This window comes from Camponotus vicinus, unplaced genomic scaffold, assembly GCF_025532165.1.
Source record: "Camponotus vicinus isolate PSW18456_S1 unplaced genomic scaffold, iyCamVici1.0 SCAF_4, whole genome shotgun sequence".
In the NCBI taxonomy this organism is placed as follows: Eukaryota; Metazoa; Arthropoda; class Insecta; order Hymenoptera; family Formicidae; genus Camponotus; species Camponotus vicinus.
Genome location: NW_028141976.1, coordinates 21702122 through 21719190, shown reverse-complemented (window position 1 = coordinate 21719190; position 17069 = coordinate 21702122). Strand labels below are relative to the sequence as shown.

The 17069-nt window shown below is 31.3% G+C and overlaps 2 protein-coding genes across 5 annotated transcripts in view; one reads left to right on the top strand and one right to left on the bottom strand.

The window, feature by feature from the left end:
* Positions 1–17069, bottom strand: part of LOC145969900 (zwei Ig domain protein zig-8-like) — a 248016-nt gene that overhangs the window by 125761 nt on the left and 105186 nt on the right. For 2 of the 3 annotated variants that reach the window (XM_083096214.1, XM_083096212.1), the window contains exons 2-3: positions 4969–5036; positions 4604–4652 (exon numbers count right to left, since the gene is read on the bottom strand). The gene's annotated coding sequence lies outside the window, so the exon portion shown is untranslated. Of the gene's footprint in view, positions 1–4603; positions 4653–4947; positions 5037–17069 lie in introns of all 3 variants that reach the window. The other variant, XM_083096213.1, reaches the window with a different exon arrangement.
* LOC145970749 (uncharacterized) lies at positions 13637–16561 on the top strand. 2 transcript variants are annotated; one of them, XR_014438589.1, is made up of 3 exons: positions 13637–14024; positions 15549–15734; positions 16109–16561. XR_014438589.1 is itself a non-coding variant. In XM_083097672.1 (2 exons), the coding sequence occupies exons 1-2, from the start codon at positions 13797–13799 to the stop codon at positions 15681–15683; spliced, it is 363 nt and encodes a 120-aa protein (XP_082953798.1). In that variant the 5' UTR covers positions 13637–13796; the 3' UTR covers positions 15684–15808. The 2 variants fall into 2 exon arrangements, 1 of the variants encoding a protein (XP_082953798.1); XM_083097672.1 differs by lacking the exon at positions 16109–16561 and having other exon boundaries at positions 15549–15808.

The window sequence follows — 17069 nt, the reverse complement described above, 5'->3', positions numbered from 1 at the left end:
GGAAAAAGAGATAGTAAACAAATAAATTGAAAATGAAATTTGTTGATTAGAGAAAGAAACTTTGATGTTGGCGATTATCGAGCAACGCATGCGAGATGATTTGTCTCATTCCCTAAAAGTACATGCAGTCGTATCGACAACCGCCTTAATCCACAGCCCTAAATCTAGTAATGGCCATCTGCGTTGTAACCTTGCCATGTGATTGTATTACTCTGCTATTAGTTTGAAGTAGCCATTAATTATCTCTCGTGAAATAGCACGATCCAGCAGCTGGACTGATCTCCCTTCAAGCGATACATCGTCGGAAAATACATCCAGGTATTTGACTATTTCGACTAATTAAATGAGTTACTATGTTGGTCACGTACTGCTCGGTTTATTTAATTCTGCGACTCGTTTGTACGATAGAATGCTAAATGTTTGACATGTCGCGAATTCCATTGACGAATCATTCAGAAAACGTCTGACAGAGGCAACTTTGTCGTAAAATTAACTTTCAATTATTGGCATTTACAATCAAATTTCAGTGAATGTAAAAACGAAAAACATTTATTAATACGTTGCGTTGTTAATATTGTTATTAAAGCTAAATAAAAAATGCAATTACAAACTTTTATTAAGTCTTTATGCAAACGTCGTAAATGTATGTGTGTGTATGTGTGTATGAGCAGAAAAATTAATTAAAAACCCCCGGAATTTCGGTGATTTAAGTATAGAATTAAACTGAAAACAGCATAAGACAGAATCATTAATGAAACAATTATCGTTATAACGCAGAAGTATTTCTCTACAAAATATAATTAAATTTCGCAGATGGAAAGATTTATAGTTGTTCTTCCATGCTGTTCTACAAGCAGCTGAAAAATCATTTATGCTACTTAAAAACAATACGACAATAAATAAAATAAACAACAAGTTTTTACATATTTTGCTTTTTATATATGGAATATAAACATTTGATAAAATTTCCACATATATGGAATGCAAACATTCGATAGAATTTATGTACCAATATTGCATGAGCAATCATAAAAATATCTTCTCAACATAAAACGGATAGCGATGAATTTTCAACAAAAATAAAAAAAGAAAAAAAATAATCCGATAAATGACCCTCATTGTGTGATTTACACGATAACTAATACCCATTTTACACATCAATCTTTTAGAAGAAAAATTCGTGCCAATTTGGTGAAATTTTATTAAATGCAAAAATACTAGCAATAATATTAGCTACCATCGAAAGCAAAATTCTATTCACTACAATTTTATTTGCCGATCGCAGCAGACGTTAATTCGATTACATAATAACTGTTACATGTGTACTTAATTGAATTTTGCATGCATATCTGATACTTGGCGAATACCGCTTAACAATCATTTCAATTTTATGCGATAACAAACACAATTACGAAATTATATATATGCTGTGATAATTAAATTTATTATACTTCAAATGCCGCGATGACTTTGCAGTATGCATGGTACAATATCAGATTAATTTGTTGGGCGACTATACATTATTATTAGGATTAAGAGATGTTAACAGTATCGATCGGAATTTACTCACCTCGTACAAAAGTAATGATTTTAATATTTTGTAAATAATTATAAATAATTTTTACACCGAATAATTTACATTAAAAAAAGACATTAAACATTAATGTTAAAATAATGTCAAGCGACACAATGGCTTTCAGTAAAATGACACAGTTCGCTATTCACAGTGGAATTCTATTAGCCGATTCGAGTGTTCTTAGTGCTATACGAGATTCGAAATAATTACAAATTGTAATTACGTGTGCAAATCTGCGCAAAACAAATTTAATTGCTACATAATAAAACGCTTCTGCTGTCATCAATTGACTCTTTGAACATCAAATATTTACACGTTACGTCATTAGTTTCCTTCCGAAAATAGATGCTTAATTTAACATTTGTTTAAAGCTACTACTTTTATTTATAAACATAAAGAGAAATTTTAGATATTTGTATAAGCGAATAAATATGTTTATATCATTTAGTTAAAGATTATTTTCCACTACAAGTTATGATAAATATTCTTTATAAGCTCTTTATTGCACTTATATTGTGTGCAATCCTATATATTTAACCAAATTTTCATGTATTCACATATTCAAACATTTTATATGCTATCGATATGGTTGCAGCTGTCAGTAATGTGGATAGAATCGATCGCGGAAACAGTACTTCCAAACCGACAAATAGAGTAGCGCGGTGAAGGGTACTTTGGCTATGGCTGCAAACTTTCGCCATAAGTTAGCTCTTAAAACTGTTTCTCGAGATTCTGTCGGAAAATTCGAGACAAGAAACCACCATGCCTATCTTATCGATCACTTTGTCGGAAGTGGTTACGTACGAATTTTACATACATTTTGTTTATCTTTGAATAGAACGTTGAAGTTTATAAATTACTATTTAATTTGTTTTTATTATTATTAAATATTTCAAAAGTTTCTAGTTATGAAACATAAAGGCTAGTTTTTATATGTGACAGAATTATATTCTTTAAACGAGATTAATATATCTTTAAGCTATGGCTCGTGTGTCTTTAAGGAAAACATAGGATATTTGTAAGTGAGCCAGGATAGACTTTGTGTACCGAATGTCATTACCAGAAATCCCCATTTGATGTTCGAGATACACGAGTTTTCGACCATATGTCCGATAAATACGGATTGACGGAGAAACGCTAGTGGAAGAATCTCCACGGGGAACATGGATTCACCTATCTCAGCATGTGCGAGCACAGCGTATTTTCTTTCACATTTAAGTCACGCCACGTGGTTATATCGGTCTCGCAGGAATCGAAGCTCGCCGGAACGAAAGATTTCCAATCCTTGACAGACGTTGGCTCGTGCTCGATGTTATCGTCATGCATAGTTGGGAATTAAAGAGAAAAGCGATGCATACACAATATATGCATGAAATGCTTTCTCTATATATTAGAATTTTTTATACAAACAAAATATCGACAATTTATAATATCGCGGATTATATAGTCGAAATATCGTGCGCTTAAAGTAACGAGGCTCTATAATATCTCTTAAATATTGATAAGTCTCTCGCTAAAAATTTAACATAACTTAAAATTCTACTATTTTACTTATTTTATATTACAATTTATAATTCTATTATTTTACTTGTTTTACATGATTAATATTAATATTTTATATGTATGTATATATATATATATATATATATATATATATATATATATATTCACTTTTATATATACAGGGTGAGTCAAAAGTATGTTTTAAAAATTTGTGAGCGTGTTCCTGGATAAAAAGGAAGAACAAATGTTCATATGAACATATGGTCGCAAATGCTTTGTTGTCGAGATAATGGACATAAATCAGCAGTATCAAAAAATGCTTTATTTGAACGTTTACAATTTTGTTATTGTTGTTTGTTTTTTTTTGTTTCTTTTTTGTTTTTTATCTCGACAACAAAGCATTTGCGACCATATGTTCATATGAACATTTGTTCTTCCTTTTTATCCAGGAACACGCTCACAAATTTTTAAAACATACTTTTGACTCACCCTGTATAATAAAAGAATAATCACGAAAATTAAAATAATTTATATTAAGAAATGAATAATATAAATTGCATGTAAAAAATCAAAATAACTTCTGTCAATGACACTTCTTTACTTTTATAAGATGTGTATATTCTATGCATTTTGGCAAATATTTTGAGTAATTTATTAATTCTTCGGACCAGTATTAGATCTACCTTTTGTTGATTCTGTCATATTTATGTAGCTAAATCTAACCACTTGAATCTTTATTAGACATGGGAGAAGAAGAAAAATTTCTCTATTACCGGCTTACCAAATTATCTTTGACGACTAAATATCATCGTCGGCAGGCGCGTAAACGTAAACATTGTTACGATAATGTAGATCTTATGATCGTTTGTCGAACATTTCATTTTAATATAACTTTTTGCTCTAACTGATAAAACCAAGATATCAATCAAAATTGATTGATTAAAATTTTTAAAGTTATTACTTTACAAATTTTAATAGATAATATAGTTTAGAATTATATATGTGTATACAATTTATAATAACAAAATTAATAAAATGTTCATGTTATTTATCACATATAATTTATTTAGTTGATAGTTTTGCATCAGTTATAGCAAAGTTTAAGAATAGTTTCTACTAAACAAGTTTTAGAAATAGATTCAGAAATAGTTTCAGAATATAGATAGATAGGCTTTATAGCCTAGTAAGATAAAATCTGCACGTGTTATAAAAATAATTTATTACCATTATAATTAATAAAATAATTAATATGCTTGTTATTCAATGAATTAAATAAATTTAATTATTCTTTTATTCTTTTTTTAAAATTTATGCTCTAATTTACTCTTGCAATATATATTGAAACAAGATATTAAAAGTTAATTACATATATCGAAAATATTGAATTTATTAAAGTTTGTTCAATCTAATTTGTTCTAGCCATCTATTTTAAGGTAATGGATCTATCTGTAATTTATTTATAATCTACATCTATAATATCTATGAATCCGTTACCTCGAAATAAAATAAAAGTTTATCACTCACCGATCGATGCACAGCGGAGTTAATGATATTGATGATACGATGAGTTGATCTATAACATACAAATAAAAGATCTAAATTGAAATATCGCTCAAAATAATTAATATTCAAAGAATTATTATTGCAATATTGCAAGCATTAAATTTTATATTCAATCCTCATAATAGCAAGCAAATATTTAATAGATTATTTTTATAAATTCTGAAAAAAGATTACTTCTTATTGAGTAGATAGTATATAGAAACTTCTAGATTCAGAATTTATATAAAGTACTTTCTTTCTTTGATTTTCGCTCCTTTAAATTGTTCAATCAAATAAACAAACCAAATTAATATGCGTACGCTTACTATAACTAATAAATAAATTACAGAGTTGCTCCGCTGATGTCCGATACTCTTCCTAAGCCTCTTCCTCTCAGGTTGTCAACTACGTTGATCTGTAACATACAAACAGAATTCAAATTACAACAATGTCTAAAGTAATTAATATCAAAAATTCATTAATTATTGCCTAGCGTTGTTTCAATTAATCATCCCATTTTGTCGACATCAAAAATATGATATTCGATAAAGAAATCAAAACATCACGCTCATCAAAACTTGCACTATTATATGCCGACTTAATTTCTTGCTCCGCGCATAAAATTTATTAAGAATTATTTCTTTTTTGTTAAAATATTAAATTATTTTAATATTTACATACAATAACTAATAATAATAATCACTTGAAAAACGACTCGCTTGAAAAACGAGTACTCGCTCCAGAACGATCGCTCGCTCGAAAAACGCTAAGAAGTTTGCAATGTCTACGACGAATTCTCCGCGATGCGAGAATTCTCTTTCTTTGTAAAATGCATGAAGATACCGATGAAAACGAGAAACCAACGGCCGTACACGTATCTCGATTTTTTCAAGAAAAATCTAGACATCGAAAAATTATCCTCGTATTTTTGAAATACAATAAATTGTTACGTATTTATTTTAGATCATTTTTTCGTTGGGAATTATATACGCCTGTCTCGCACATTATTATTTCCAACTATTCAATATTGGTAAACAATTTCCTGTTGAGCACGATTTCCAAACCGTCATTCAATAAAAATAACTTTTATTTATTTCAAAAAATATATATATATATTGTAATTTAAATACATTAATAATAATCAAATAATTTAAATACATTATAAATACTCTAACAAAAACAGAAATAGAGAGAGAAAGAGAGTGTAAGAGAATATCCAAAACTGAAGGGCAAATATAGGATGGCCATAACTCTTAACAGATTAATATCTTAAAAACTGCTTAAAAATAATTATTTGTAAACATTTATTTATTCGAATTAACAAAATATTCCTAACACTTGATAATATTTTATAAGTCACTGAAGTCACTGAAGCTTAGCATATTTTTATAAAAAATATTTTTTTATTTCTTATAAAAAACAAAGTTATGTTTAAATCACAGATAACGAAAGAAAATATGAAATAAAATTAAGGGGGAATACTTTATTAATTCAGATAAATAAATGTTTACGAATGCATAATGAACAATTTTGGACATTTAGTAAATTAAATAAGAGTGTTCTTTTTGATTTTTTGTGTGATTATTCCCGAGTATTTCAAGTAGCTATAAGTTGAAACTTCAGAAAAACCATTATATTTTTTAAAACATTTGACAAAAAATTGTTTTGGAAAAACAATTTTTAATTTAAAATTAAATTGTTCTTTTTCAAATTCAAAATATGTAATTTTGTAAATTTCCATTTGAAATTTTAAAATTAACCCTCACCTGACCCATACAACTGAAGCTTGAGGATCAACTTCCTTTCAATTTTGAAGACCTATCCGCGCTCATTGAACCCATACAAGACCCCAAAAACACAATTTAAGAAACCTTTAAAATCGATAATAATGTTTGAGATATCAAGCTAAGAGTTACATGGGCCATCCTGTATATTCGAAAATTTTTACGTGAATCTAGCAATTGAATAAAGATGATAGGTATTATTATATGTTCTCTCGTATGATTATATATTCTAAAACATGTAAAGAAAGTCAAATAGCGTTTAATTATTGAAATGTTTATTCTTCATTCAATTTATTTCGATAAAAGTTTCTAGCAAATCAACTATCAATTATAATTATCGAAGACGCATCGAAGCACTTCTAGATTCCAAAGAACTGCAACAACGTGTTATTTTAAATTTTAAATGGCCACTTTAAATTTAAAGTCGGTCTTAAATTTGGATTCGACCAATCGTTGTTTTCGATCCAACACTAAGTTACGCATTAGACCCTATTTAAACTTTAAGTAAGGAAACTTTGGCTCGGAGTCTCAGACGTGATCAATTTTCTATAATATCCACTTTCTCAAGAGATGGAGGAGACAGAAAGATCTTAATGCGCCTCGTTACTAATTATTCACCGTTAACAATATAAAAAAAACACATACGAATTATTCTTCGCGTTCTATATTTTTGTTATTTTTTTTTTAGAAACTACAAATAAACAACAAAAAATTTTTTAGCACGGTAGAAGCTCTCTATTGGTATCTATCATTCGTCTAAAATAATTGTTTATTTTGCCATGTTGTAAAAATAAACAATCGTTAAAATGAAATTGAGATCCGTCAAACAAAAGCACTTAGAAGCATTGTTTCTTTTATTATATATCAAATCGTATATTTAGATATCAAATTTTTTAAAAAGGATATATATGATTTTGAAGAATAATCATCTTATAAACACATCATCTTTAATTCTAAAACATTAATCAAAAACAAGAATAGAACGATAAATAGGAGGAGAACCCAAATCAACATTTATCTTGACGCGTATTGACAGCTTCTCACTCTTGTAATATCCCCCGATTTTGTATCTGAAATTATTCAACCTTTAAATTGAAGCTGGTGGATGCGCGAACGCAAGATCAACGCCGCGCGGTTTAAATAGAAGTAGGAGAAGACGCGACGAGATATTCCGTGTAAGAAGCAAGGAGAAGAGAACGCCTTTCTCCTCTTGTTATTACCTCTCATGCGAGAACATCACTCGCACAGGTCGACGATAAATCTCAGTCGGAAGGTAATTTATACCCAGCAATATATACAGTACGAGTCAAAAGTATCATTTATGGAAATAGTCATTACTTTAATGAAAACAAAGACATATAAATATTATCAAATTATATTGTTAAATTATATTATATTATCACTATTGTGTTTTACGTTTCATTATCGTAAAAACTAAAAATTATAACAAATAATAACAGAAATATTAAATTCTTGATTTTTCAAAAAAGCTCCGTTTGATTTACTATCGCACTTTTGGTATTCTTGACAACAGTATTTTTAAAGTTGTTATTGATACTTGATTCTAGCATTGGAAGTCTCACAACTGTTTTTTGATAGATTTCATTTTTTGAGTACTTCTATCAAGTTTGTCCCACAATATTTTATCGGATTAAGATCTAGTGATTGAAAGGGCCAGAAAGGCTATTTTAAAGAATTAAAAATTTAATATTTTTGTTATTATTTGTTATAATTTTTGTTTTTAATTTTTGTTTTTAATTTTTGTTTTTAATTTTTACGAATTAAAGCACTTAAAATAATAATAATAAAAGATAAGTTGATATCTATAAATCAATATCTATAAATTAAAGTAATGACTTTCCTGTTTTTATACAAATAATGCAATACTTTTGACAGGTACCGTACATATATATATATATATATATATATATATATATATATATATATATATGTACACGATGTTCTGCGCTCGTTTGACATACTGCGTCGAATCGAAAGAGCGCTTCTTTCTCATTCATTGCGATATAGTTATTTTTCCCGCACGAGCGATCATGTTCCGCGGATAAATAAATCATTAATAACACTTCGCATTAATTTGCGAAGCGTACCGCAAATTAACCGGCGGTATTTTTCTTGGCAATTAATTCGCTCGTTACCTACCCCTTTTCTCTTTCCTCGCATTACGTTTCTCGAAACAGTCGATCGCGCGTCTTCGGACGATTAATTCTCGACGCGGATTCGCGCGAAAATGAATAGCTTTTTTCGCGCGTCATTATGCAAACGAAAATATAGCTCGCGGGGGTAGCAGGCGCTGTTCGGTGCAAGCGTGCCATACCCGAGGGACCCGCGATGAACAACTCGCTCTTACTTTTATATCGATCGTAATACTATAACTGCGACATAAACCGGCAATGTTCTATAGTGCGACGCGATAATAAAGATATTTCGATAAAACGGCATGTAACGGAGTGTATTTGTAAAAATAATTTTATTTTTAATTATAGTAATTTTATTTAAAAAAAAATAAGAAATAAAATAAATAATACATATAAGTAATTTTATTTAAAAAGTTTTATTTTTTTTACAAATATACCTTGGTCTTTCTTTTAAATTAATTCGCGACTGGAGAATTCATACGCTCGAGGGAGGATATTGAGAGAGAAAAGCCGAAATTACGAGATTGTTAACTACGCTTGACGAGCGGTTCGGAGTTAAAAGGCGTGCGATGTCAATTTTCCAGATCTCCTTCAATTAGATTCACTCTCCCGGCGGGAAAGCATTAATCCATTCTCCGTGGAAGTGCGAGGTCAGGGGCGCCGTAATAAATGTAAAAGAAACAAAAGAAAGACGGCGGCCGGACACGGCCAATTACACGGCCGTCGCCGAGCACAGTGCCTGGGTAATGACGAATCCGTCGTAAGGGAACATTAATCTTACGGTCGAGCTCGACTGCGCGACGTCGAGGGATGAAAAATAATGTTTGCGATTACGAGTTCACCGGCATAATGAATTTTCCGTTACGCAATGACGGGAAATGAGGAGAGTGTTGAATCGTGATTTTAGAACGCTGATTTCCATTGTTATGCGCCGGTTAAATCGCGGCTACGTGCGAGCGTTTTCCGTTAATAAATCAGTCGCTAATGACGTGATCCACTGAACATCCTCATTTAACGGCGCGATCGATCGTCGATGACCGTCGCGGCTATAGTGATTATAATCAAGCGCATTACGTAACGCTGTTGCGGTTAATGCTAAATGCAATTATTAGAATCTGACATTGGTCTCTTAACACTGAGAGGCAGTTTAATCGTAAGCAGTATAAATATTTGTATGCTTATTCCAATGTGTCGTATCGTGATATCGTTAAAATAATAATAATAATAATAATAATAATAATAATAATAATAATAATGATAATGATAATAATGATAATAATAATAATAATAATAATAATAATAATATTAATAATAATAATAATAATAATAACGGGGAACCGTAATTGCTAGGGAGTAGAACGCAATGGCGGAAGTACTTTCGATGACGCGTATTTGCCGCACTCCAGAGTGCGAGAACCGCAAATTTGCGAATGCACGTTCACTGACACTTGAGCTTGTACCTCAGCGAACACCCCAGTATGCACTCGTACCAGTACAACGATACCCGCGAATGCAGAAACAGCGCATTAGTCGGTACGGACTATTGGAAAAACGCGAAAATTTCCAACCGCGCAACACCGTTGTATATAACCGGCGATAACGCCCCACGCAATCGCTAATCAGTTCGAAATTACACGGCGCTGCGAAATTTCTGCAAAATAGCGTACTGTGTCATTGCACTCTAACTGCGATTAAACAGTATCTTTTCGCTCGAGAACCACACCCTCCTCGAATCAAAATGAGCGCGATACATTTTCAATGCCCATTTTTCCATTTTTCATATACGAAAGAAAAGATAATTATCTAAAAAACTATTACTCGAAAAATTGTTGTGAAATTTTTTATTGTTCATACATACACGCGATTATTTATTATCTAATATAACTAAATCGAATATTTTATAATAACTTGAATTCAATATTTTATAAGCGTAACATTTGTTTAAGATTTGCTTTATATCTCTGTCGCCGAAACATTTATTTATAGAAATAAACACAAAACAAAGTCTTTAATTTTTGATAGATTCCTAAGAGAAATCATGTCGACATTCGTGCAATCGGCCAAGAAAAATACTGTCTCCACTCGTGGGAATAAAGCGAGTCGTGATGTTTATCCTTCGCTTTTGAGTAAAACTCAAATTGTGTCCCCTGTACTTTTCATAAAGTGGTACGGAGAGAAGCAGGATAAGAATTATTTCGTAAAATGCATTCTTAAGTTATGTCTTTTACTTTAATATGTAAATATTTGTAAGTAAGGAAAATACATATTGTATGAAATATACTGTTTGATCTTTGAAAGATATCTTTTAAAGAGAGAGAACCTATAGTTAATAAAATATTTTGAGTCTGCCAAACTCGAAGATTCTTTCGAAGGAAAGTATTTTTGGTAGACAACCAAAGATTGTAGGCTACTATTGTATGTTTCACGATGTGCCTCGATATCGTCTACGTAATCTTTTTAAAAAGTTAAACTCTGTTATGTATTTTGTGATACGCACAAATATTCCGACATAATATTCAAACAAACATCAATAAATATTTTCACTGTCAAAACGTAAAATATAAGAAATATATTGGCAAAGTATAAATATTTTTTAAATATCGAACTCTCTTATTTATATGAATATCGTAAAATAACTATAGTGTTATTGAGAATTGTTCTACCATGTGTTTTATGATTTGAAAATCTATTATCCCTCACGCGTATTTTTATAACAAAATTTTATCTATAACAAATATTATTTTATATATTTCCTGTCAATATATCCCGCTGATTTAAAAATTCCCCACAAAAATAAAATGCATTGTTTCGTGTTTATGTATTTTCAGTGTACAATTATTCTAGTTTTGACAGCTTTTTCTCTAAATGTTTGCGCGTTAGATTTATAAAAACCATGAATTAGCGCAGATGTACACAATTAATTTAACTCTCTTCGATTGTTAAAATGGTATATTCAAATTTCAATCAATACATATTAATACAGGAAATTATTATATTTGTAATAAAAATATCAAAAAATCTATAGAAAAATTAATATTATATACAAAGATTAACGAATTATATCGATCGCAAAAATTAATATCAATACTGACTAAATGTATTTAATTATTTTCGCACAAATACGTCACAACAATGAACAACAATCGACGAGAACTTTTGAATATGCTCAAAAATGAGAAATATGTGCGTTATATTTATTCTAGTTAACCGAAATGTTATGCAACAAACGTACTGACAATGACATTGCGAATCTTGACGTCACACCTAAATTAGCCAGTTAATATCCTCCGAAAATCGATACGAAATATCTACCACTATGTTGTATTCACGGAACTGACAAAGCTGAATAAATTTCTGAATTATTTTTCTAAAATTTTTACGCATCTCTTTCGCATAATTTTTCCATCTCGATATTCAAAATAAAAATTTAAGATAAAGCTCGCATGCGAGAGAGAATATGATTTCCCGTTATTGGACATGCATTTTTTATGATGCAAATATGCGATTTTTTTGTCTTTATTTTTGAGGATCGCGTTTTCAAGCAAATGACTCGTAACAATCTAAATGGGATTCTATGCAATGTCTGATGGGATAATATAACCCGAGGCTACGGTCATCGTGCGCGTGGAATGGATTACTTTTATTCCACAAAATAATATAGACCATACGAAAAATACCCGCAAATATGGAAAATGTGTGTTTTGCATTTTCCATATGCGCGAGCAGTGTCTATTTACTAGCATCCACTGAAATACGAAAATAAAGATGGTTGTTATGTACATATTTTCAATGTAAATCTATCAATAAAAAAAATTTGTTAATAGGATTTTTTTATAGTTGGATTATTTATGCCCATAATATTACTCACGCGCGTTAATTCATGAAAAATTCGTGATAAAAAAGAGTTTTGCGATATGAAAGAAATAATCTGATTCAGATATCGAAAAATTTTTCCATTTTTTAAATATTGATTACGAAAAGTTGTGTTGATTAATATTACAAATATGCAAAGAATTTATTTTTTTTTTTATCGAAAGCTCTCTTTAACTAATCATCACTTAATGGCTACTACTATATTGATTAGCATTACTGAAATTTACGCATTAGAGTCGATCACTCGCGCGTGCCACAAATTTCACCGACATCCTATTTCCGGCACGCGCCTACCAACTTAATTACTATTATCGTCCACGAGCTGATTCGATAGAAACAATTTTGATAATGGCAGTTCGTTACCGGATGCTCTGAAATTTCGCGTTGCAAGAAATTCCATAGCTCCGAGCGACCGTCGCGCTCGTCAACCCGATCACGTGCCGTTCCACGAGACGGCTGCTTTGTTGTCTGAAAATCCGACTAATGAAGACTCGTTAAATCGACAGGATCGATATCGTGGTTCGCGCGAACACCGATGTGAACTCCGGAACGACGCGCGTTTCGAACGATAATATTAATAATAGTTATGGTAGCGAAATATCAGAGCGTGCAACAACCGTGTCCCCATTAACAATATTGTTAACGAAATTCACTGCAATTCCTCGTGCAAGTGCAATAATTAATGACATTTGCATGACCGCACAGTGGACCTCATCGCTATCAGCTCGCGATCGTTAAACCAATTATGATATAATAATTAGATTATTCGTAGAGAACAATGGAAAAATAAGGCCAAAAAATAGTTTGCGCACCAAATATACTGAACATCACACGTGGCTATTTTCGGAGTAATTGTAACGACATAATACGACAAATTTTTTAATAAGATTATAATAATTTAATAAGATTTAATAAGATTATAATATTGCAAATTATTAATGTTTCGATAAATATCCGTGTATTCTTAGTCACTAAAATATCTATACTAAAATTTTATAGAGCGGTATAGCGAAGTAAATTATAAGATGGATTAGTATAATGCTGGGCAATAATATCGACAAGCCGATACATTATCAACCATGTAAGTTTCAGTTCAAAGGAGAAATTTGAATAACACCCTTTGAATATTTCCGCAATGCAATTTCCAGGTTACTATGACAACATCTCTCTTGTTTTCCCTCTACTTCACACGTTTTCCTTCGAATGCAAATATCTTGCATAAAAAATATTAATTATCGTGTATTTAATTTTCTAATCGCACCCTGCTATCGGATATAGCAACGAATTTGGCATAACATCCTGAGCAGCTTGTTATTCTCGAAATAAAAAGCGCATACCTCGAAGCATACCAAATTAGTAGATATGGAATTACACCTCTCCACTATCAATTATGCCATATTCCCGCGTTCTACGCCCAGATTTAATCTGGGAACGTCAGCCAATGGGCATCGCCTACGTGACCGGGCAAAATTAGCCCGCGCGTTGGAAATTATAAATATCACGAAATGCTGCGGGATCCCCTGCGATTCCCCAATATCGCCGAAGGCAACGGTGGAGACGATGGGACGCAGATGTCGTTTGTGGCATCAGGTATACGGTTGTCTCTGATTGAGCACACTTTCATTTAACCACCGCTACAACGAGTAGGTAGCTAGCTAAGAAAAACCGTGCTTGGAAGTATACATAATTTAAGAGAGAAGAGTCGAAATTACCGGAATTTATTCAGAATATACGAGATCGTGATTTAGAAAAATAACTTCTTTCTCACATGATTATATGTGTGTGAGTATATGTATCGATATATATACATGTTATATATGTAATTATTGAATCGACGATGCAAATATCTATGTCGCATCTTAACGTAAGAAAATGAACACGTCATCAGAGGTTAATTTTGATTGTCTCCATTCAAAAACGATGAACTCGTGACATTCTTTCAGATACGGTTTTTTTTTAGTTATTCCTATAATAGTCATTGCTGAAAGAAGATACGACGATTAGAGATAATCTATCCGAGAGAAGCTCAGAATGAAATCAGAGATATAAAATCAGAGATAGCCAATGTTGGATCAAATTAAATATGCTGCAGTGCACTTTAAATCTGTTAATTCTTAACAATATATCGTACCTTCATCAGAAATAACCAGCGTTACATTATCTCTCTAAATTTATCGATGGCTACGTACATATGTATGACATGTGAATTGTTTCAATAATCAAATACATTGATTCCGATTACTGTAATCTTTTTCATTCTAGATTTTTTATCAAGCTATATCATTCAATGATATTATTAACGACGATACAGACATATCATTTGTCATGTACATATATAATAAACATATTATGATTTTTATAAGATCAATCTTGAATAGTTTTATCGAAGTGTTTTCTCGAAATGCATTCCATATATAAAGTACATGTATATGTTTTTATTATTATGCAATTATTTCATTTCTATTGTTTTCTAGAAACAATTATGAATATAAATATATGAAACTGATTTGAAGTCTCCGGAGAATCATTTTTAAATATCCTTAAATATCTCATATTTAAATATTTCATTGTTTTTATTTTTGAATTTATGTAGTAGTTATTTCGTTTATGATTGCCTTTTAACGACCGTCGTGTTCGATATTAATTTATCGCGAATTGCAAACTGCAATGAGAATTTAATTGCGCGATAACTGCAACTCTCTTTTGGACGAAACCTCGGTAACGATAGTTTATTCGTAGTGTTGTATTCTAAATTGCAGACAGCAGATTTACGAAGAAAAAGAGAATAAATAGTCGTAATATAGCTTGTGCGCGCAATAATTCGTTTAATTCGAGATGTTCGATAAAAATTAGATACGATCTCGCTAAAAAAAGGTCGAACTTTTTTTTCTCTCTCTCCTTCTATCTTCTCTATCTTTTTCTTTTTCTCTCTCTTTTATATATATTTTCCTCGCTGTTTTTCTTGTAGTAAAAATTGTGATTTATGAACCACGATTACGCCAATTAAATTCCTGAAAAATTACTGCGCCCGACGCGTACAGCTCAAAGCACTTTAGTAACGAGCAGCGGGTCATGTTGAAGGCAATTTTATGTTGAAATTTGTTCCCTTTACAGGTACAAAGTCTAACATGTATGAGGGTAGCTTGTGCTCAACGGTTCTTTCTCAAAGTGTCGCATAAACGCGAACGTTCCTTTAAATTGCACGTTTACACAAGAGAAAGATGGCACCAACGACGCAAAACCACATGACAGCTCGTGTGATTTCGTCCTTTGAAGCTGATCGCTAATCATGTCTAAAATGTAAAAATTGCTACTTTCTCTTTAAGCTCCAAACTGTACTTTTTTTTAAATTGACGCAATCAGTATTACATTATCGATAAATCACGTTCAAACTTGCGTAATAGTATTAAAAAAACAACTTAGATAAAAGAAGAGTTTAATTAGAATAAAATTATATATATTCGTATTTCTTTCTGTTTATATTATATATAATAATCTTGAAGCTCTCTCTCTCTCTCTCTCTCTCTCTCTCTCTCCTCCTCCTCCTCCTTCTCTCTTATACTAATTCTTATAAAAAATATAAATTATTATATCTGTAATATGCTATTATACCTAATAAATTAAATTATTATTAATTCATATACAAAAATTTATTATTGTATTATAATTCCTAGGTTTCCAAATACTCGTACATAAGTATCGCAAAAAAATTAAAACAGGGGTACAAATGGGAAGATTACTCGCAGGAAGCAATGCAGCCGGTTAGAATGTAGCTCTTCAATTAAAGATAGCATCGAGCGTATGTCGCGCATTGGAATTGCCGGACCGGATTTACGCGGTTTTCAGGACGTGGCTTGCACGTAGCACCCGAAAGATGCAATTATACGTGGATATCCGCCGGTGAAACTCCGTCGGGATGTGAGCAACTACTCTCTACACTACTCCGACAAACGTGTTCGCGTGTGCAAATAATGCGCACTCGCGTGAACGCTGCGCATGCCGACGCACGCCGATTGCATGTAAAGCCCGGAAACTACGTGCATGCACGCGAGAAATATATACAAATATATATGTATACTTTAGATACATAGCTAGCTTATATACTGTTTTCTCAATCTACCGTTCGATATTCATCCCATAATTTCGATAATAGAAGTACACTATTAAATTAATCTTGAAGTATCTAAAAAGAGACTTTATTCTGTTTTATTTTATCATATATAGATATAATATAGAATATAGTATTATATTTTTTTACACAGTTGGGTGTTACTTGATAACACAGAAAGATAATTAAAGAAAAATGGAACGATGTATTTGAAATGCATGCGTCGCACTTATCGTTTAGCCAACAACGAATATAATTCAACGACAGTGCATGCATTTGGTTGAACTGTAAATAATCGTCGATGTCAAAACTCACCGCGATTTACGATCGGGTATATTTTTCTCACAGAATATAAATATATTTGTGTCTGCGATAGCACCACGATGTATGATAAAGCGCGATTAAAAACTAATTTATAAACCGTCTTTCTAAATTTTATAATTATAAAGCAATATTATTTAGGTGCCTATTAGATTATTTATATGATGCGAATTGCATATAAATCATCAATTATCACTAACGGAATG

Bases quoted from the DNA above. Each gene is read 5' to 3' on its own strand.
- LOC145970749 (XM_083097672.1), top strand. From the start codon at position 13,797: ATGGAATTACACCTCTCCACTATCAATTATGCCATATTCCCGCGTTCT. The intron at 14,025-15,548 runs GTATACGGTTGT...TTCCCTTTACAG, and splicing joins GATGTCGTTTGTGGCATCAG to GTACAAAGTCTAACATGTAT.